The 24,442-nt window shown below is 32.8% G+C and overlaps 1 protein-coding gene across 1 annotated transcript in view; it reads right to left on the reverse strand.

The window, feature by feature from the left end:
* The window catches only part of LOC143235223 (uncharacterized), a 34,579-nt gene extending 14,301 nt beyond the window's left edge, over window positions 1–20,278 (reverse strand). Inside the window, exon 1 of the mRNA XM_076473168.1 lies at window positions 20,035–20,278. Coding sequence (XP_076329283.1) covers window positions 20,035–20,095 — 61 coding nt within the window. The 5' untranslated portion in view covers window positions 20,096–20,278. The remainder of the gene's footprint in view (window positions 1–20,034) is intronic.
* Between the last annotated feature and the right edge of the window lie 4,164 nt (window positions 20,279–24,442).

Below are 24,442 nucleotides of genomic sequence, written 5' to 3' on the forward strand. Positions count from 1 at the left end.
TCCTCATAAAGAATCACCTAGGTGTAATACACATCTGATCCTCATACAGAATCATCTGGGTATAATACACATCTGATCCTCATAAAGAATCACCTAGGTGTAATACACACTTAATCTTCATACAGAATCACCTGGGTGTAATACATATCTGATCCTCATAAAGTACCTGTAGCTTTGATAGTGAAAGAAATAGCCTGAGATTTCAAGTGAATTTACTATGCATAACAAACATTAATGCAAGTACAATACTTGTAGTACTTGTAGCTTGTGGGTTTCCTATTCATAACAAACATTAATACGGATATGATATTTGTAGTTTGTGGATTTTGTTTTAATAACATACATTCATACAAGTATGATACTTCTGATTTGTGGTTATCCTATCCTTAACAAAATAAAAAAAAAATGATACATGTACAGTTATGTACAAAAGTGTTAGAACAAGAGAACACTTTGTCATTATTTCCATTTTATGAGTTAATTATTCTATTCCATTACAGAATATAAATCTCAACACTATGATAATGTTACACTGATGCGTGTTGACAACTGAATGAGCCAGGGTGAGAATACTTATCACTTTTTTAGAATTCCCCATACTTGTACCAAGGGTATATCATAAGTGTTCTGCTTGAATGAGCACACTTATCAAACTTAGGGTCTGAAATGACCGTTATGATACCCCATAAAATGTCTTAATTATAAGTCAACAAGGTAGTAGCATATATTTCAGGTATATGCTAGAAGAAATCAGTTTAATAGCACTCCACAAATAAACCTTGATAAAGTAGTGTTTAATCTATATATTAAGTTTTGTTGTTATGTCACGACACAAAACATAGATATTTGTCTGCAGAGTAGAGAGTTTGCATAAAAACTTTACGTGATGTTGGTTGGACTCTCCAACAAATTACTACAGGCTTAAAACGTTCCTCAAACACTGTCTAGTACACCCTAGATTATTTCACAATACTTAACATCAATATCGTTGTTTATGCAGCCTACAGGACAGAAGGAAGGCTACTAATCATCTCAAGCATGAGATAAACGACCATGTACTAAATGATAGAAAAGTGCCCAGATCTACGTATCGAGAAGACTCAACGAGAATGGAATATTTAGTTGTATATCAATTAAAAATCCTTTACTTCGATATCTGAATATTGTAAACAGACTGGAATTTGCTAAAATGTACAAAACCCGGACTGTTAATGATTGGAAAAGGGTGTCATGGACGGATGAGTTCGAAATTGAAATATTTGGTTCAAATAGTAGGTTAGGTTTACGTTTGACAGAAGAAAGGTAAAAGATACTTACCTCAAGGTATAGCATTTACAATGAAGCATGGGGGAGGCAGTGTGATGATTTGGGGGTGCTGATATCCCGAAGCAACAGAAAATATTTGCAAAGTAGATGGAATAATGAACCAGAGCAAGTAACATCAGATACTGATCTGCCTGGTGGCTTGAAAATAATGACCCCAAATGCACATCCAATTTTTGCGGAAATTACTTAGCTAAAAAAGAAGCTGCTGGGGTTGTGGTGCAGTGGCCTCCACAGAGCCCCAATCTTAGCACAACTGAATAGATCTGGAATTTGATGAATCAAAAACTTGACAAATCCAAAATTATTTTCTAAAAAAACTTTATGGGAGCGAATCAGAGATATTTGGAATAGACTCCCATTGGACATTTTAATTAACATGTGTTGCAACAATGCCTGAAAGACTATCTGCAGTTATTAAAACAAAAGGGACATACAAAATATTAACTGTTTACTGAACTCAAGCACTTCCACTGAGGTTTTGTTGTACTAAATATGAAGATTAATAACATTTTGATGTATCAATCTTCCACTGTTCTTTGAAAATAGCTTGAAATCTAACTTTTGATATTGTCCTAACACGTTTGCACAGTGCTGTAGTTCCTGGTTTTTCTTTTCATCTCAAACATTCATCCAAGGATGATACTTGTTGTTTCTGGCTTTTCTGTTTTTATCAACTAATCGCCAAAGAAGTATACTTATAGTTTCTGGTTTTTATATTATAATAAATATTTATCCAAGAATGATACTTTTAGTTTTGAGTTTTCTTATTTATGACACAAACTGATCTAAGAATTACATTTCTAGTTTCTGGATATCTTATTTATAACAATGGCCCGTTATTCTATTCACAACAACAATTGATCAGAAAATTACACTATTAGTTGTTTTTATTCGTGAGAGTCACTGATCCAATATTAATTGTGTATAGTTTCTGGTTCTTCTATTCATAACAAAGAATTAACCAAATATTATACTTACTATTTCTGGTTTTTCTATTTATAACAAAAATTACCTAAGTATTAAACTTGTAGTTTTTATTTTTTCTATTCATAACAGACATTGATTCAAGAATTGTTCTTGTGGTCTCTTTCTCTTCAGTTCTTAAAACACAATGGCACAAGAATGTTAATTATAGTTTCTGGTTACCCTATTCATATTAAACAATGACCTGTTTATACTTTCAGGTTTTTCTATTTACACCAAATGTTGATTCAAGAACGATACTTCTAGGTTCTGACGTTCTTGTTAATAACAAACATTAATCCAAAAAATTATACTTGTACTTTCTGGTTGTTCTATTCATAATAGAGATTGGTTCAAAAATTATATCTCTAAGTTCTAGTTTCTTTATTCATAACAAACATTTATCCAAGAATGACTTTTAACAGTTTCTGACTCTTGTCTTTGTACCAGCCAATGATCGGAGAAATATAGATGTAGCTCCTGATTTTTCTATTTATAACACGTATTGAACCAAGAACAATACTTATATTGTCTGTTTTTCTATTCATAACAAACCTTGCATCATTAATTATACTTCTAGTTTATGGTTTTCTCATTCATAAAAAATAACCCACTAAAGATACTTAGAGGTTTTTGTGATCCTATTCATAAAAATATTGAACCATGAATGATACTTGTAGTATGTGGTTTGTTTTTTTTTTCAGTACATAACAAACACTGATCCAAGAATGATGTTTCTGGTTTTTCAATTCATAACAAGCATTGCTCCAAGTATGATACTTGTAATTTTATAACAAACACCGATTCAAGAATGATGTTTCTGGTTTTTCTATTCATAACAAGCATGGCTACAAGTATGATACTTGTAGTTTCATAACAAACACTGATTTGTTTATGGTCTGTAAATTAAGCATTCACTTAATTTTATTTATTTACATATACAACTCTTTGCCATCCACCGTTACTTACTTAACAATTGAGTGATCTTTGTTTAACTATCAAACTCGTAATTATCTACCGTTATTATGTGAACTGTAATCTTCTAACGTAACAGTTTTGACTGATGGTCGTTGGAGCATTCAAATTCCTTTAACCTTCATTGAAGGCTGTAATTATGTCCTATCACATTCCTTATAATTTCATAAGTCAGAAATCAGGAAACAATAATATTGTACACATGTAACTTTGTCAAAAAATAATTTTTTTCCAGAGATGGTAAGCTAGAAGAGGAAACGTTGATGAAGAGAAAATCACATTAAAACAAATCAGTTTTTCACTACTAAGCCATTCGTCAAGGATTAGTAGGTAAGTAAATTGTTTGTTCACGTTTTCCTTTAATGTATTCTAAGTAAGATTGCAAACTTATAACGTTAAAATTTTAGGTTTGATAACCCAAAGTAGCTTGGTTCTATAAAAACAAAATATCTTCTTTTAAAAACATTTTCACACTATACTGTTGTGTTCAATCAGAAAAAATCTAAACTTTAATAACACTTTTGAATAATTTATCATTCGTTACAAAGTTACAGCATTCAAACAGAATTTTCATATAATTTTTCATTTCTTCGGGGCTAGGAACAAGTTAAAATGAAGAGCATTAACAGAATTTTCTCTTATTACTGAGAAACAACTAGAAAGTTATACCGTTTCTTTGTCTCATTAGCAAAATATCGTCTAATTAAACAATTCTGGGGCGGCTAGAAGGTTGCACTACATCACAATAAGAAACTTCAGTATTTACACAACATCAAAACAGTTAAAAGTTACACAACATTACATTAATTACATTAATAGGAACTTATGCAACCAATCAACTCTTAAAGGTTGCACTATTTATTCTAATGAAACTTACTCTAATCAAACATATTTAAAAATTCAGGAAAATTAACAGGTTACACAACTTCAATTAATATAATTTTCTGTAATCAATGAACTTCAGGACAACTAACGTCTTCCAATATAGCACATTACATTAACAAAATCTTCTCTAATCAAATAACTTTAGAATGGTAATAAAGCTGGCATACCAACTTGGTGCAGCAGACAGTGTAACTAAAGTAGACTGTTCATCCTGGAATTTAAAACAGCAATTTCTATTGCAATGCTGTTGCCATCTTCTGTTATGTTTGTATACGATCTTCGTGGAAAGTCATTTTTTTACTCTGAGTTTGATAACTTTGATATACTCATAAGTGAATTATTTTGTCCAAGAACGGTGAGCTTTGCACACAAAATCATGCTTGAAGATTTATACTGAAGTGCAAAGAACAAATGTGCCAAAGACAAAAGAACGTTTGTTTTAGTACCAACAAGATATAGATGTTCCAGATTGCAATGTCACACTAGGTGAAAATCTCGTTTCTGTCACCAGACAGAAACAACAAGGAGGTACAGAAGATATATGTATTGACCAAAAAAAAATCTCTTTTGAATAATGCTTAATGCAAACATATCAGGATCGGGAGGCTTTGTATCTGTTACTTGAGGTCTGCTCTGTAGACTTACAATAATTGAACACTATCCCATGATGCATCATCCTCTTACCGAGTACTAAACTGTTTAACAATGTTTGAAGCTGGGACAGATGTTCACAATTACAACATTTAATTTAGTAGGTGTATGAAAGTTTACCAACTTGTGTGTAATGATCCACTTCGATATGACAAACATTTGATCTGTGGTTACTTTGCTTTCATATGATAGGAAAAGAGCTGGATAGTATGGTGTTTTACTTCAAACAGCCTTGGTAGAATTAGTACTGAATAACAATGACTATAGTTGAGCTATGGCCTGTCACAAGAAAATGCTGGGATGTTTTGAACTATTATTTCTAGAAATATTCATAAATACATGGTGAATACAAAAATTTAGTACTCTCCCTGATGCATCTGACGAAAATCTCAAAGTATCAATGACACCAAGGAAAGATTTAATAGAAAAAGTAGCAGATGATGACTGCTAGCGGAAATAACTTTTGCGCGAAATTCAAAACAATCTAAACTAAATCAAGCCGCCCATCAGATAATTACTTCTTTATCTCGTTATTGCTGAAATAAAAAGCTTTTTGTACTTTGAGTTTTTTTTCTTTGTTAAATTATTTTGTGTACTTGGGTGTGATTTAAATCAATTCATGTTAGGCTATTTTCTGTGTGTATCGCGAAAAATCGAGCCATGGATTTAGTGCTATATGTACGTCGAATTTCCGCTGTCCCACCCGCGAACCGTCCATTAACTACCTAAATCATAGCGATTACGAGAAGTTCGTTCTTCTATAAACAAACGTCATTTTACAAAATGTTGGACCTGATTATCTTTAAAATAAAATATTCTTTGTAATTCTGTTATCACATTCATAATGCAACTGAATGAAAATCGTGAACAGAAAAATGAAAAACTTGTATTTAAATGAAAAAGTAAATTGGTAGTGCAATCATTATATGGTGCGTAGCGCCATCTATGGAATAATGTTTAATATAATGTTACAAAATATTACAATAACAATGATTAAAAAACCTGTTTTCCAACACTATAATAATAACGTATTTTTTCTCGTTGATAATAAGCCTGTTTACCGTTTTATAATAAACATCAGCGTAACTCCACGGTAAATAATTTTATTTTATGAAGGTGGTTTCGAATGCGATATTGTATGAGTTTCACTGTAAGACCACAAAGTATTTACTCGCAAAGAACTGAGGGAAGAGTGTCTGAAAAGATGTCACGCCTCATACTTTCAACCTTTTCCTTCATTGCATACAAACACATATATATATTTTCTATATGATCACATCTGCGCAATTGAGTTATACAAAAAATTCGACATCAACATGACTTACCAAAACTAAGTGAGTATTACCATTCCACAATCATCTGGAAGTTATACATAATAATAAATCACCATCATACAGAAGTTAGGGTTAATGATAATTCGCTTTCCAGAAAATAGCTTTACCGATAATTTTCTTGCCGGAAGTTAGTTTACTTCACATCTAAACAAGCAGTCTATAGACTAAAAATTCAAGTGTTTTTTACTGAATATTTGACTTTCTTTTACTTTGCGAAACGTCATGGCCGTACTACACTGACAAAATACAAGAATATATATAAGCTTAATTTTTTTGAAATTTAATCATGTGCACCTTTAAAAACTATAGTCATTAACTGTTAGTGTCTTTATTCAATCACCTGGAGTTAATTATTTTAAACTACTTTTTTGTGAATTACACAAACGTTAGTAGAACGTGAAGTAGTGAGTTTATAGTTAAAAGTATTTATTTCACAAACGGTTGAACTAATACTTCATGCCTTATCAGTCATCAAGGAATAGTTTGAAACGTGAGTTGATTTCTTACATTGCAATTCAAACCAGTACCTTTAATCAAACTATGACTTGGATCTAAGCAGAAAACCCAAAGGAGAAAACATATATGGCAATTTTAATGAGTCAAATTAAATTAATTTATTTCTATAGCCTTGACATGCTGAAGTATGGTAACCTGCTTTCCAATCCAAAACCAGCTAGTTTTTGTTATTTTTATTTTAGAACCTTCAACCTAGAGTTTATTAAGAGAAGGAATAGCAGTTAACAATCCTACAAAATCAACTGGAACTATTTTAATTTTTTTTCAAGAATTCTGGTTTAACTCTGTCCACCAGGGTTATGAGATAACAATCTCAGCCGAAGTAAATGAAAAAAATCAGCAATCATCTATATAAAGATAACAGGAGCTGCTGGTGAAACTTGGTTATCAACGAAAAAAAAAAACATTAACTGTGCTGCAATATGACACCTAACTACGGATGTTCAATTTTATATGTTTATGAACGATAAATGGACAGTCTCTTTCCTTCAGCATGATAATCAACTCTCGTTAATCAAAATACTAGTTCTTGTAATAATAAGAAACAATCTGGTGGGTTAACACAAAGAATTTATGTATCTATACCTGACAGGGCGTTGTCTAATGGTAAGTATTCGGACTGCAAAGTCTAGGGTTCATAATTTGTTGTCCGTTACTGCCAAAACGCGCTTCATAGCTTGAATATGGGTGCACCATACGATCAAATAAAAATAGCCCAAGAGTTCACGATGGGTGCTATTAGCTATTTGACTTTTCTCTAGTCTATCAGTTCGAAATTAAGGGGGGATTAATCATTTCATTTTTATAGCTTTGTAAAAAGACTCTGAAACAAAAACCCATACTTTTACTCTTTTACGTCGTAAAGAAGACTTTAATAACATCCAGCTAAAGAAGCATGATGGATGTCTTAGGATCTTAATTCTGAATGTCGCGAGCTCAAATTTCGTCACAACATGCTCGCCCTTTCAGCCGTAGGTGCATTATAATTCGAAGACCAATCCCACTATTCATTAATAAAAGTAGCCCAAGAGTGGTAATAATTAGCTTCCTTCCTTCTAGTCTTACACTGCTAAATTAGGGATGGCTAGCGCAAAATAGCTCTCGTAGCTTTGCGCGAAATTAAAAACAAACAAAACAGTCTTAATAGAGAGGAATATTCTGACAAAACGTATTTCACAATACTTCTCTATATGAATCAATAATGAATTAAATTCATTTCTTTTTGAATAAACCGTTTTAAGCCTTTTCAAGCGTTTTTTTTTTATCTTAAAATAAACTGTTTTGCTATTATCCTAAGTCTTCACCATATCTGTAAACGAAAGTATTGAGACCATAGTTGCAAAATCTTAGGCGAAATCTAATTTGATTTAGGTGGAAGATAAAATCAAGCAACTGTGAGATCTAGCTTATTAACTCATTTATAAAGTTAAATTGTGCATAAAAGATGTCTAAATGTCCACTAGCGATTCTTAAATTGGAGAAAGAATTTCATGTGATGTACTTTCACAAAGGGCTAATAAATAAACGTTTTAATTAGTGCCTGGTAAAGAGTTTGATGATATAACACAGGATGTACTTTTAAGAAATAGATATTTTACTCTGAGTGCTCAATAAAGAGTTTAATCTGATATAGTAGTCCACGATGTACTTCTACAGAAAACTGACTAGTAACTAGGTTGTTTGTTTTTGTAAGTAGACTCTGATGTGATAAATGTAATTAGTTATATTTTTCGTTAATCCTTAAATATTATACACAGACTCCAAAAGTTTTACAAACTTCACACTTTCTCGCACCTGCATGTGTCGAAACTATTGGAATGTAATCATTCTAACAAATCGCATTAGTCAAAAAACGCTACTAGGAACAGCTTAGACAAAATCCTTTCAAACCACACCTTCGAAAATTAGACCAAGGCCGACTGAGCTGTTTGGATTCCAATACAGCACGAACAACCACTTCAGACATACGGCCTTCTACCACATTTTGAAAGAAATCCTTCAGTGAAAAGTAAAAATAACTTATAGCCAGCTGACACTGTTGATCATTATGTTATAATGGGCGGTTCCTTTAAGCAAGCGAATGTTTTTTTTTGTTTTGTTTTTTCTGTGTGTGAAGTAATTTCCCCAAACAGTTTGTTTGTTTGTTTTGGAATTTCACACAAAGCTACTCGAGGGCTATCTGTGCTAGCCGTCCCTAATTTAGCAGTGTAAGACTAGAGGGAAGGCAGCTAGTCATCACCACCCACCGCCAACTCTTGGGCTACTCTTTTACCAACAAAAAGTGGGATTGACCGTCACATTATAACGCCCCCACGGCTGGGAGGGCGAGCATGTTTTAGCGCGACGCGGGCGTCCCCAAACAGAACCCAATATTTCACATACATGTAAACAACAGAACATAAGGTTATAAGAAACAGAAAAATAACACGCTACTGGTAATAAAAGTTTGAATAAATTATCTCAGGTCCAAAGGTTTCTTGTTTTTAAATAAAATGTAAACTTCTGTTCAATGTTTTACCGTAACGCTTGCTTTTTGTTTTTCTGACACAACATTAGACGTATAACAGATATTAGAATAAAGTACATTTCGTTTCACATACCAAACTAATTGGTTGCTTCAGCAAGTAAACTGCGTTTTACTCTTATCAACTTACTTTGAAAACTATTTGTCTTTCTTGGAAGCATTAGTTGTTATTTTTTAGACTCCTTACTATGAACCAATGATTATTCTTTCTAACAATTCCGTCCCATTTTTGAGAAGTTTTTATCCTTTCTAACAACCCCTTACTCTTCCTGACAGGTGTTTATCTTTTTCTAATAATTCCTCACTATTTTTGGCAAGTGTTTATCTTTTATAACAACTCCTTATTTTTCTTAGAACCTATTTATTCTTTTTGACAATATTAACTCTTTTCGGAAGCTGCTTATTGAATATCGAAGTGTACACGTGTATGTGGTCGGAAGAAGATAAGTGTTACAAAAAAAATCCTCACATTACAATATTGCAGTTGTAAAAGATTTAAGACTTAATGAAAGAGAATAATGCTGTAGGCCTACTTCTCTTCTCTTATTTTTCGCCATTATTCTAATAAAGCCATTAAAAAGAGAAACTGTCTATAACGAAAATGTAGAAAATTATCCATTTCCATTAAGGTTCTCTGGAACTCAACAATTGTATAAAACTTTAAAACTGAGCAATTAATATAAAATTGATAACAAACAGTTTAGAAATTAGATAACAGAAACAAAAAAGCTTTAACTAGAATATCCTAATCCAATGTGTGCTTACTAAATATAATTTTGATTACCCAAATAAGGCAGAAAAAATTCACCTCGCACAGGAGAGTGAGTCAGAGCAGTATGTTAAATTGTTAGCTTTTACGATAATGAACTAGTGTTCTGCTAATAAATTTATTTGGTGGATTTTCCATTGTCTGTGATAGGAGGTCAGAGGCCAATAATACTTGCAGCTAACTCAACAACTGAAAACTTGCTCAGAAACAGCTCGCGAAACTAATTGTTTCATACAAGAATGTCATGGGTTTATCAGTAGATTTAGTGCTAAGAGTTGGTAGTTTTTGTTTCTTTTCCCACCTCCCCAAACCGGTGTGCTTCTGAGCTACTCATCAGTCGACTTTCTCGTTCAAGAGATGGAGAAATACAAATCTACAATTTAAACTACAGAATAACCCAAAGATTAAATAAAGAGTCCATTGTCCAACAGTAATAGTACTCAATTTATTACTGTTATAATGGTACTGCCAAACTGACCCCTGTGCGTAGTTTTAAATAAATAAGATGTAAGTCAGCCCTTCTATAGAAAAACACCCACCTTGTGGGTAACTTTATATACTGAAGTAATAAGAATGATCCGAAAGTCACGCATTACGAAAACCGTCTATAGCAAACATCAAATATAAGTGAGTCAATCCTAAAATACTAATAAACATATGAGATATTTTTGTTGTTTTGAATGAAGCACAAAGCTACACAATGGGTTACCTGTGCTCTACCCACCACGGGTATCGAAACTCGATTTTTAGCTTTGTAAGTCTGCAGACAACGCTGTACTACTGGGAGAGGGCTGAAGTTTTGTGTACTAGAATGTTTGAAAATTTTCTTGCGCGATAACTAAAAATAGAAAATGAACTTTATAATAATGGGGGGTAGGTAATCTTTGAATCTAATAAATTAACTTTTCTTTTCTAGATACTGGGGTTTTACTTACAACGAAAGAAGTATTTGAGCTTCTTTACTGCCAAGAAACTTCACGACTTCATTTATATATAAAATATTTCCTAAGACATTATGTCTTTACTGCCAGGAAACATACTCATGCTAACTTACCTTGTAGAAACAATAGCTGTTAAGCCCTTGTATTTTTACTGCTACAAACCATCTTGAATTAATTTGTATAAATATTAGTTTTTAAGTCGTTATACTTTTACTGCCAAGAAATGTACTGGTTTAATGTATATAAACAACTAGTATGAAAGCACGTCAAAACTGGCGGAACCCATTACTGAACGATTAATGAAAAGTATAGAATTTAACTACAACGACTTTGTCTGTACCTCCAAGATGTACCTACTATTCGCTTATTTCATCACTCTCAAAGTAATTCTTTAATCACGATTTTTACAGTCAAAACTGCTCAGAAAATGAAATATCATCATGAGAAAAACTATTTATGCACTCTGCAAGAGACGTAAATAGCACTTTTGAGCCTTTTCATTGTATTCTAGATCAGGCAGTAGAAAACAATGCGTACATTCTTACGCCAATTTTCAACTCTTACCATTGTACAAAATATAAGATATTTGGTAGAAATAAACGTTTATTTTTCTTTGTATTTTAAAGTTATGTAGATAATAAATGCGTTACAATACCAAAAGAATATTTATTAATTAACATTTACTCATCACATAAAACTTTTTAAACATATTAGCATTAAAAGACCTATATGGTCTAATTTAAGTGTTAGGCCTAACAGAGAAATATAAAGTAAGGCTTAGCTGAAACCTCACTTGCTAAATCTGATGTTGCTTTTAGCTACAATTCAGTGTTATAGAACTTCTGAATTAAACTATTTTGCTGTTATGTCACCGAAGTTATAAAAATAAAAAAAAAAATTTTCTAGCAAATCGACATGAATATTGAGCATAAACACAATTTTTGGCCTAAAAACAAAAATGTGATAATTTTGAAGATAAGTGACGATGTATATTGTCGAGCAAATAGCGTGAAAGCGTTCTTGACAAAACGACGAAGAGAATAAGCCTTTTATAGTTAGTGATAGTTCTTAAGTCTTTATACTTTCTTACCACCAAGAATCATACTGACTCAATTTGTTTAAAGAACAGTTCTTTTACTTTTTCACTTTTCAGGCGGAAAACCGTTGATTGTATAAGTCAACTAAGAATTGTTGAACCATTTCACGTATTGACGGATATTGTACTTCATACAACGTCATGTCATTGACATCGTATCAGATTGGTGGGCGTCTCTTGCAACTTAGTTTTTAATTACATGCGATACCTGTTTGTTATCTGTAACAGTTTTGAAAATAACATAAAGAATGGATAAACGTCAGAGAAATAGCACTTGGGAATAGTAATAATTAGGTCAGCTCTAGAAATAATGAGTGGAAACTTAACCATGACCTTCACAAGCTGTCTCAGTTTATTCATTCCATGGGTATTTTTATTTTAGCTCTAAATCTGGATCAACAAAATTATGACCCAATAATTAGCAATCCAATATCTATTTAGATATGCTGTATGCCTATTACATTCACGACGTTAGAAAAAGGGGCGTCACCATGTGATTACTTTAACGTCAAAACCAAGGGTTGTCCTAGTGTAAATTTGATTAAAAAGTATGTACCTGTAAAAATATTTGTGTGGTTGAAAATTCACCAATACAATTAAATTCAACTGGGAAAATATTTTAGAGAAACATATTTAAGATTATGAAATTCCATTCCATAGTTGATAAATAAATGTATTTACTAGACTAAACTTCATTTTTTGGGGCTATTTGTTACTAGGCCTAAATATATATGAGATGCAATAAAGGTGCCACGTTGAAAAAATATTTAGGAAAAGCTCTGGCTATGTATGACCCAAAGAGTTGCTAACATTTCTTGTTGTACAACAGACTTTAAAAAATCGGCTATTCGGAATTCACATATTGCAATCAAAACACTAGTGAGCGTGCATAGAAAAGTTTGCCACAAAATGTGTTTGTATATATGTTAGAGATTTATTTTATTTTCACCACAGATAAAATTGAAAATACAGCCTGTGACGTTGAGGCTTAATATGTTCTTTTATTCGTTGTGCCCCCTATTACTTACTGCAGTTCGCAAAGTCACCAGTACAGTTTAGGTCAGCAAACCTCATACAAAAAAAAAAACACACACACGCAAGCAAAACAGTTAGACCTATTATACCGGTGATATGTATGTAATATTTATGTTTGTTGTTGTTTTTTTCTCAAACATTCGAAAATCCCGTAAACCTTAAATAATTTATATTTGTTTGTTTTTGAATTTCGTCCAAAATGGTTAGAGGGCTAATTGCCAATCTAGAGGAGACTTAGCTAGTCAACTTCATTTCCTGACAGTTCTTGGACTACTAATTACTAAGTAAAAATTGACATTATCTGCACACTTTAACGCCACAAGACTGAAAGGGCGAGTATGTTCAATGAAAGGATTTAAGCTTACCTCCTGTAACTTTCGAATCGAGCGCGTTAGCCATTAGACCATTTCAAGCCTGTTGCTAGATTTTTAATATTAGTTTTCATGTATTCATGTCCGATAGCGACATCTCGAAGCGTGATAAAAAATGCATTCAAGATCAGCGTTGTATGAGATTTTCTGGTTAGCGCTATGAACAAAACATTATTTCATTCCAAGATCCACATAAGTAAAGAAAGGAAGTAAAGCAACTTGAAACTAACATTAACTGATAATTTCCATGTTAATTTTTACAGCAAGATACACTTGTTATCTGTTACCTTGGCAACTATCTCTCACGCATTGGACAAAACAAACGGGCTAAATAAATTCAGTTTTGTTTATATAATTGTTTGTTTTTAGGATGTCCTTATTTTAACATGTTCTGCTCTAATGACAGTTGACCCATGCCACTTTGCTCTTTCTAAAATAGTTTAATTTAGATTAGCTTGCTTTGAAATATGGTTATGCTTTTTCCTGTAACTATTTCCAAGTAATTGCAGTAGTCAGGTTTACCCTAAACTATTGTATTGACGAACACTACTGTAGAGCCTAAGATCTAAGCTACAGAACAAAGACAATATTATTAAGGAGACTACTTTGATTTACAAGTTAAACAATGCGCGCGAGACAATCCTTAATATAAATAGCCATGTGATGTACTTTTGTTACAAAGTGTTAAATGACAGTGCACACAGTTTGGATGTTCTTCATAATAATTGCTGTTGTCTGATTGGACAAGCAAGAATAGAGAATGGAACTCACTATTCTGAGCTGTATTAATTCTAAATGTAACAACAAAAAAAAAGCTTCTTTGAATAAAGATATCGCAAAGGACGCTCTTAAGAAACACTTCCGTTTGCTGACATGGGTTTAGGTGATCGAGTCAGGACCTGCTTTAACAACTAAATTGTTGTTGAACCGAATAACGCAGTGAATTGGGCGGAATAATCAGTTAGCTTTTTTCATCTTTTGTTCCGTTTCATTAGTGTATCAGAAGTACTAAGTATTTGTGAAAAGACAATCAGAAATACCTAGTACTTCTGATACGCTAATGAGGCTATCAATCAGTACAGTGTCACATATATTTTCATTACTGTGATTCTGAGTCCGATCACTAAAGATGAGTGATCAGACACAGAATCACAGTAATGAATTAGCGTATCAGGAGTACTAAGATTTCTGAAAAAACAATCAGAGTCATTCATGTTTTCACTTTACTTATGTATAATGTAACATCACGTTTTCTAGTGGGTTTTTTAGGCCGTGTATTACAAATAGTCCCGAATGAGTTTTGAAATAAGAAATACAACTTACAATCTATCGCATGTGGAAATTCTTGGGTTAAGGAAACTTTCTTATACTGTTTGACCATCAGTGGTTCAACTTTACATTTGTAGAGTTATACCCAAAAAACCAAGTTATGATATCCTTAGTGGGCTCAGCTCAGATTGCCCAATTTTTATCTCTCCGTTAAAACAAACAAATTAAAATGTTACTGATATTTTATGTTTCAGAACTTTATAGGCAAGTCTCTGAAGCTAAATTCTCATAGATTCGACAAAAATATTTATCACTACAACCTTGCTTTAATTTGACATACGATTAAGCAAGACGCTTTCCTTCTATTTTTAATATCACTGAACAAGGCATTATATTTCCATGTGTCAACCTCGAAATAAAGTATTCTATTTCCATTCATCACACAACTGAATAAGACATTCCATTTTCATCTGTCATAAAACTGATAAAGGCATTATAATTCCATGTGTCATACGACTAAATAAGACACTTTATCCACCTGTCATACCTTTCAACAGGACAGTTTATTTTCCATGTCTCATACCACTGAACAAAGCACTTTACTTCCATCTGTCATACCGCTGATAAAGATATCTCTAATTATATGTGTCATACCACTAAACAAGACACTATTATAATGATGACATATCTTTGAATAAAACACGTTCTTTCAATATGGTGTATAATTTACTAAGACCCTCCAAACACTTCAATCGGTAGACCACTCTAGACCCATTTTGTTTATTAAACTAGTTCACGTTATTACCAGTATTTTTGACTTTATTAACACAGTCCGCTAAACTTAAGTTATTACGAAATTACAAACATGGAAAAGATATTTCTTCACGTGTTTTTGTTTTCAATAAGCTTTCATTTTGTGAAACATTACAGTTAGTAGAGTGAATAAAAGAGAAAGGAATATTAACCCTGAATTAGTCCAAGGGACACGTCATTCATCTTCATAGTAAACCCCTTTACATTTTTATACATGTGGTCAAGAAATACCAACAACATAAGACTAGCACGTTTTTTAAGTAATTTAAAAATACGAATTATAACAGATTAGATCGTAAGATACCGCTTACTACAGAGATTTTAATGGCCTGAAGAGTAAAGATATGCTATAACTAGTTTTGTTTAATAATAAAGTTATGCTACAAAAAATTTGTTTAATAATAGATTATACTATCGTTTGTAATTAAGCACAAAGATACATAAATGGCTAAATGTGCTCTGCCCATGGCGGGTATCAAAAGCCGGTTTTTAGCGTTGTAAGTCCGCAGACCTGCCGCTGCGCCACTGGGGGATTAAGTTTATGTTATCACTAGTTTTGTTTAACAATAAAGTTAGGCTACAACTAGTTTTGTTTCATAATAAAGTTATGTTACAGATAATTTTGTTCACTAATGAAGTTATACTACAAATAGTTTTGTTTGATAATAATGTTATGTTACAGGTAATTTTGTTTATGAAGTTACAAATAGTTTTGTTTCATGATAAAGTTATGTTACAGGTAATTTTGTTCACTAATGAAGTTATATTACAAATAGTTTTGTTTGATAATAAAGTTATGTTACAGGTAATTTTGTTCACTAATGAAGTTATATTACAAATAGTTTTGTTTGATAATAAAGTTATGTTACAGGTAATTTTGTTCACTAATGAAGTTATACTACAAATAGTTTTGTTTAATAATAAAGTTCCTTTCATAGTGAAGAGATAGAAGAAAGCGTTGTTTGTCACAGTAAAGATGTACTACAATAACAGTTGTCTAACAATAATTACTATATATGTTACTGTACGGCTGTCACTAAAGCATGATAAGATAATTTCGAGTGTTAGAAATTCTTAGTTTCTGTAAAACGCACGTAAGATATTTATAACAAATTCAGGGACTTCACTGTTGTCCAAGCTGCTTTTTAACCAGGTACTTGGACAGATATTAACACGTAAACTACAAGTCAGCTTCAGGAATGTTCAATGTTTCTAGTCATGTTCCAGTGGCGGGTAGGAAGAAAAGGAAGGATTCATCACCAGGTGAGTTCATATTAGAAACCCGTTCCCGAACCTCGTGTTTATCACAGTAAACGAATATAAAGTTATAATAACATTCCTGATATTTAGTTACAGTCAATATATCAGTCGACCTTGTGTGTGTGTATCACTACGCCTCATAATAGCTTTATTTTCTTGAATGTCGCTTCGTATTTTAATATGTTTGACCAGTAAAACCGGCAGAGTAACAAGGTTTAGCATACAAAAACTAGTTTTCTATATCTTTTGGACGAAGGTACAGAAGACTAATTTAACTTCTGTAAGAAGTTAAGAAGATGGGATACTATAATTAGTCCTAAATTAGCCAAGCTTAAAATGGATTCTGAATTGCAGTATAGTTTTGGGAATGACATTGCATTCTTTATCATAAACTATGACTGCGTTCTAATGTCTAAAAAAATAATTATCGTACCTTCTGGCCCGGCATGGTCAAGTGGGTTAAGGCGTTCGACTTGTAATCTGAGGGTTGCGGGTTCGACTCCCTGTTACACCAAACATGCTCGCGCTTTCAGCCGTGAGGGCGTTATAACGTAACGTTCAATCCCACTATTCGTTGGTAGAAGAGTAGCCCAAGAGTTGGGTTGGCTGTGGGTAGTGATGACTAGCTGCCTTCCCTCTAGTCTTACACTGCTAAATTAGGGACGGCTAGCGCAGATAGCCCACGAGCAGCTTTGCGCGAAATTTAAAAACAACAACAACGTAAAACAATATTACCTTTTTTGAAAGTACTGATTAAAATACTTTTTGTGTGAGGTGAAACAAAAAATAGAAATGTAGACAACTTTCATTTTAAAATGTGAAAATTTTCACTTTCAAAGGCACATAATCCTTTTTTTGTTGATATAAAATTATGTTTACTTATAACGGTACGTAATCTTTTCCTAATAATGATATTTCTTTTCAGTTTCGACGACACAAGATATTTCAAACATTTGAATTTTATTAACTTTCAACACTTTATAATGTACTTCTTAAAACATCAAACAAAAATATACTTGACAATGTAGTTTTCTAACAATGTTTCTTATGATTAACTAAACTCTCATGAGACGTTAGTCATAGACTTATGTAACACTACATTTTTTATTTAGTCCCTCATGTATTTCAAGATAATTTTGTTTGTTTTGAATTTCGCGCAAATCTACACGATGGCTATCTTCGCTAGCCGCCCCTAACTTAGTGAAAAAGCTATAGGGAAAATAGCTAGTCATTACCATCTACCCCCAACTCTTGGGCTACTCTTTTACCAACGAATAGTGAAATTATTCATAACATTATAAAGCCCCCACGGCTGAAAGGACGAGCATGGTTGGTGTGACGGGGATTCGAACCTGCAACCCGCAGATTACAAGTCATGTGCCTTAACTACCTGGCCATGCCGGGCCTTTTTCAAGATGAAGAATGGAAAATGGTACTTAAACCACACTATGTCAGCTATATCCACTGTCGACGAAACATTTCGCTAAATGCACAGTTCATCAGCGTTAGTAAATTTTTGAATTTGTTATACATTTATAATGCTTTCCCAGTCATTTTAGAAACTAATATCTATTTATATCAACGTGTCTTACCCACCCTCATTCGATGAAGCAAATGAGTTAACTTTTTCTAAACAAATATCCTTAATGCTAGTAAACGTTCATGACTAACTTATAAATGCTTTTTTGTTATCGTGTAAGTAGTAATATTATAAATTCTTGATTTCTTAATAAACAGAACCAGTTAAAGTGTTTCCTTAAAATTACGTCAACTTCGTAAGTTTATATATTTTACAGCTTTATTTAGCAAATATTGTTGTTAGGCCTCGCTGTTTTTCTGTTTTACCCATCTTTTTTTTCTCGAAAAATAACGAATAGAAAGTTCTAAGTCAGTTTCATTCAGCGTGATTTAAATTATGTTATGTACTAGCTTTAAATTACACTTTATTATTTTGGCACTCAAGATACTAATCCACTGTCTATCTGCAACTTACCCTTTCGTACGCTTCTTTGAAATCTGGTTTATAAAGAATTTGGATACCAAAAAAAATATTTTGTAGAAAAATCACAAGTACGAAACTGACTCCAAGACTCACTAAGAAAAACCCAGTAAAATCAGATTACAAGGTAACACTTGAGGTCTGTTGCATTGTGGGTCTACAGGTACAATCTGACAGTGGTGTTCACAACCTGAATGGCACTTTTTGAGACACTTGTGATAAACGGTCAGGTAAAAAACTCTTAACGTTCAAATATTAACATCCTTAATTTAGATTTCCTGACCAAATTACTTTTTTTTTTTTCCGAAATTTGCGCCAAACTGAATCTTTATCCGCTATAGATATTCCAAGTTGTTTTGACCTATGGAAATGTCCAGTTAACAGCTCTCATTCCGACTTGCAGCTACTCTAATCTAACAGAAGAATCAACTGCTACAATTAGAACACCTTCACAACTGAGAGCAAGGGACGTATTTTGCTGGCATCTCACACCTCGAACCTTGGACCTTTAGTTACTCAGCCCACTACGTCGACAGTTAGGACACACTAGATCCTATGTGTTTGGATACTGCTTAATTCTTTAGTTTATAACTCAGCAATTACGTAAGGTCATATCTTGCTAGCACATTCCAAAAACTATAATATAATGTTTGTGGCCCATTCTGAGAGCGTTGTAGTATGACATCGTACCATATTATATATCAATGCAGGTGTTGTCTAGTAAATGAAAAGAATACCACATTATTTGAACACTTTATAAAAAAAAAAAACATTGTTTTAAAACCTTACAACTTTATATCTAGCGGCCTGTCATGGCTGGATGGCTAAGACAATCTGAGGGTCGCCCGTTCAAATCCATATTACCAAATGTTCGACCTTTCAACTGTGAAGGTGCTATAATGTAATGGTCAGTCCAACTGTTCATTAAAAGAGTAGCCCAAGCGTTGACAAGCTGCCTTCTCTCTATTCTATCGCTGCTAAATTGTGGATGGCTGGCCCAGGTAGTTCAGTGCAGTTTTGCGCGAAATTCAAGTAGCAAACGTACCTAATCTCTAAATGTGAAAATATATTTATTAATTATTTTTTCCTGGACCAGTAGGGAACTCTTCAAGTCATCGCAACCTCACTTCCTTTCAAACTGTAGAAATCTCTCATGAAGCCCTCACGAGTAGCATAATACAATAGAAAATGAAGATAATTGAATATTGAATTACACAAAGTCTCCTGTGTTCCTGTTAAAAAAAATACACACACGTAAGGAAAGTGAAGAGGTCTAACATTAATCACAGTTGTGGATAAAAACCAACCTTTCACTGCGAAGACGATGACAAAACCCAGAAGACAAAACTCCAAGACTCGCGTCGTCATGTTTGATAACTCACGTTGTTACAAATCATCACAGGTTTTTGAGGACCCATTCATACAATGTTTATAAGGCAGTCTGTTAAGACTCTGCCTGCGAATGTTGTCACAGGGAGAGGCTGCTCGGTTGATAAAGTCCCTACTACGCTGGAACAACGCTGAGCGAGGACTGTTACTAGGGTCACGTATAGCACCAACAAATCCTGTTCTCTGTTGCCCTAAGCAACCCGCCTCCTTAGTCGAGTACAGCTACTACGCAGTCTCCTCTAAACGGGGTTCACCTGTATCGAGGCCATCACTGTAAACCAAACATTAAAGTTTTATATATTTCGGCGGACAACTATCAAATGAAGGTTTTTTTAAATAATTGATTACCACACCATTTAGCTTATATATTCAAACTATATAGTAAGACATCTGTGATGTGTCCAACACAGGTATCGAAACCCTATTTTTAGCGTTGTAAGCCTTCTAAGCCACTGGGGGATATCTTTTATAAAAACTATCCATATATATAAAAACTGTTCATATATTTAGAAGGTAGTTCTTAATTCCCAGGGAATATTCGCTTAATAAAAGCAAAACTATTTCACGAAAAAAAAAGACAATATTTCGAAACGTTCTTCACACACATTCCCTAATTTTCGAATTATCTAAGACTTCTAAACCTGTTGTGAGTCTTTCATCTCATACGTCACAAACAAGCCTTGTTTGTTTCCTTCTGTAAGTTCACAAAGTTTGCTTAGTAATGTGAAATCCATCGGTGGAATACCTTTGTCTTTTTCCATTTTATAAAAAGTGAAACAAAATTAAAACACTCTTGAAATTATATACAGGAGGAGATAAACATTCAAACGAATTTGATTAGACTAGGTGCGTTTGAGACATTATGTGAAATGAATCAAAATTTATACTTCTTTGTGATAAAACAGGCCATCAACATCACATGCAATCCGTCGTTAAACAAAAGTCCTACTTTTATAGACCCGCGTACAAAATAAAGACAGGTGACAATGTACTGGGTGTGAACACTTGCTTCCGCTGATCTTTTCCAGGAACACGAAACTTAAATCGCTTGTTTTTCTTACTGTTTATTTAAGATGAGGTGCGGTATTTCTTTCTTTTTGCTGAGTTCAAACTTTACTTAGCTTAATCAAAACGAACAAAATTACAAAAACGAGACTTTTTCAAGACTGTGATAGCTAAGTCAAAGAAATATTTGGTTTATTGTTCGAACTCTAAATCACGAAGTTTGATTTAATAGAGAATCCTGTATAATATCAGAATATAATTTTAATATTAGAGAGTAGAATTTGTAAAGTGCAGTGTCTGTAAAAAGCGGTAAATAATTGGAAATTACAGACGTTTCACTTTACAGTACAGGAATTTTTCAGCAATGTAACTTAATAACATGTTTATGAAATATAAACATCTTTAAGTAATGTAACTTAAAACAAATTTATACAATATAAAAATCTTTAAGTAACGTGGCTAAACAATATGTTCATGAAAGATAGAAGTATTCAAGTAATATGACTTAGCAATATGTTTATGCATGTAGAATCCTTTCATTAGTACTAACTAACAGTGCGCTTATACAATATAAAACCCTTAAAGTAATGTAGCAGAATAACATATTTACATAATATAGCAGTACGATCGACGTTCTTAAAATCTTAAGCGATAATACGTTACAGACATGCTTTACGTTTTTAGAAATTTCACACACAGTATATTGTAAGTGTATTTGATACTCCATTCTAGGTTCACTATATAAGTTTTAAATTTTAGCACGTAAACAGAATAAGGTTTTGACCAAACACAGAGGGTGCTTTAATTCACTATAAAAGTTTTAGATTTGAACATATAAGTTCAATAAGATTTCGAGGAAACACAGAGGGTGCTAAAGCTAGTAAGGGTGCTAAAGAGGGTGCTAAAGCTAGTAAATATCGTGCATACTTGATATAAGGAACGATAGCTCTGAATTTAAAAGTTTATTAAAGATAACAAGCTGGAATCCTGTAAAGTATCACTGTCCTAAACATGATAGCCTTAGTGTATGCCTTTCAGTTGTCTTAGGACAAACTAGACATATTCAGACGTACTGAGTAAAATGTCAAAGTTGAAAAATTAAAAAAAACAAATCTTTATATTCTCTAATAGCATTAATATAGAAGATGCATCTTATTCAATTTGGGCTAAATCTAAGATCAGATTTCTTCTTTACTGTGATATATAATTTGTCACTAGTTTTATATCTTCATGTAAAATAGCTAGCGGCAGAATCGTGAAACACTGAACGACACATGCTTCCCCAAGACCACAACTTTTTGGTTTTGTTCGTTGGTTTTAGAGCAAAGCCACAGTGGCCTATATGCTTTGCATACCACGTAAGTTAACGCTGTTCTGCAAGGAGATCCCATTTCTCGGCAAAGGAATAAAACGTCTACCTTTAAAAAATAAAAACTATAAAAATAAATTGTTTGTTTGAAGTTAAACACAAGTAAGCACTATCTTTGCTCTTCCCACCACAGGTGTGGAAGCTTAGATTCCAGTGTTCTAAGTCTGCAAATATATCGTTGTGCCACTGTGGGGAAATATAACAATAAAAATCTTAACAGAATGTAAGTTTTAAAATGAAGAGAGGGTTACACTTTCTAGTATTCTTACTGGGTTGATTGAAGTTGGCACTTGCGTTTGATCAGCTAAGTAAAAATGCGAAAAGTTAGCCATGAGTGAAATTTTATTTCCTTATAAACACGTATTATTTCTTCAAAATGAAAGTTATACCCAAATTTTGTGTTGATGCTTCATTTGAAAACTTGAATAATCTAAAATACAGTAAACTTGAACATTAAGGATAAGTTGGTTAATTATCTTTTTGTTATTTATTGTGGTATTTGGTTCTTAATATATTATCTTTAGGTTTCTTGGACGTATTGAGCTCCTTAGTACATTATAATATTAGATACTTTCTATATGTTTCTTAGGTTTCTAGTGCATTATAATATTAAGTTCTCACTGTATTGCTCTAATATTTCTAGATACACTTCTGCAGGGTCCCCGAAAGTGTCCTGTTTCGTGAGTAAATAAAACTAAGATTAAGAGTAAGATATATATTTATTTCCTGCTTTTGAAGTTTATATTTCATGTTATGTTGTAGTGTGCAGAAGGCATAATTCTTCCTGTGACTAATGGCATGAGCATGCGCATATTTTACTGACGTCAGGAGAGTACAAATTGCAAAGTTAAGCGTCCCTTAAGTGACGTTATTTTTGTGTCTACTAATTAATTAACAGATAACACACTACTGTATAGTGCTGCGAATGGTTAAAAGCGGTGACACTTCCAAGGAACCTTAGGCTCCTTTTCGGGAAAATTAGGTTTCTTAGTGCATTAATGTTAGATTCTTAATGCATTGCAATGGTAGGTTCTTAGTGGATTCAACTATTCTCATCTTGGTATATCATACTGTTAAGGTTACACTCAAATCAACTCCAGTTTGATTAAAAGTTGGCCAGTATTAAATTGTAAGAGTGACAAAATCCATCTACTTCTGTTACAGGTTTATACGCTTTTTCAATTTATAAAGATTTTTTTCCTTATTCAATGCCGACGAAGTGATAACAGCGCATCAGTTTTTTTTAAAAAAACTTTTGTAGTAATAAAGAGGCGCGTGCCACAAAGACTTCTAGCAACTTTAGCCAAGAAAGTGAAAATAAACAACGTTGTTGTAGGCTTACCACAAAACATTCATTTATTCATATCACAGAGAAAGTAAAAATAAACATACAACGTTGTTGTAGGCTTACCACAAAACATTTATTTATTCATATCACAGAGAAAGTGAAAATAAACAGACAACATTGTTGTAGGCTTATCACAAAACATTCATTTATTCATATCACAGAGAAAGTGAAAATAAACAAACAACATTCTTTAGGTTTATTACAAAACGTTAATTTATTTATAGCATGCAGAAAATGCAAATAAACAGATGACATTGTAGTGGACTTATTACAAAATGTATATTTATTCATAGCACATAAAGATTAAAGATAAACAGACGACAATGGTATAAACTTATTACAGTTTTACACTATCTGTTAAAACATCACATGCCAATAACGTAAAGAGATTTGCTTTCCCATGCATATTCAAAATGAAGAAAGAAACGCAAACACATACAGTATGAATTTCAAATAGACTCTATCACCGATAACGGAAATGTGTAAAAACATCGTATCTCTTCTGAATTTGTTTCATGATTGCATATAACAAAGTTTCACGCTGATTTCAGGAAACAACAACAAAAAACATTATCACGTACCTTTCGCGATACATTATCTTTAA

Source organism: Tachypleus tridentatus, chromosome 12 (assembly GCF_004210375.1).
Source record: "Tachypleus tridentatus isolate NWPU-2018 chromosome 12, ASM421037v1, whole genome shotgun sequence".
NCBI classification, from domain to species: domain Eukaryota; kingdom Metazoa; phylum Arthropoda; class Merostomata; order Xiphosura; family Limulidae; genus Tachypleus; species Tachypleus tridentatus.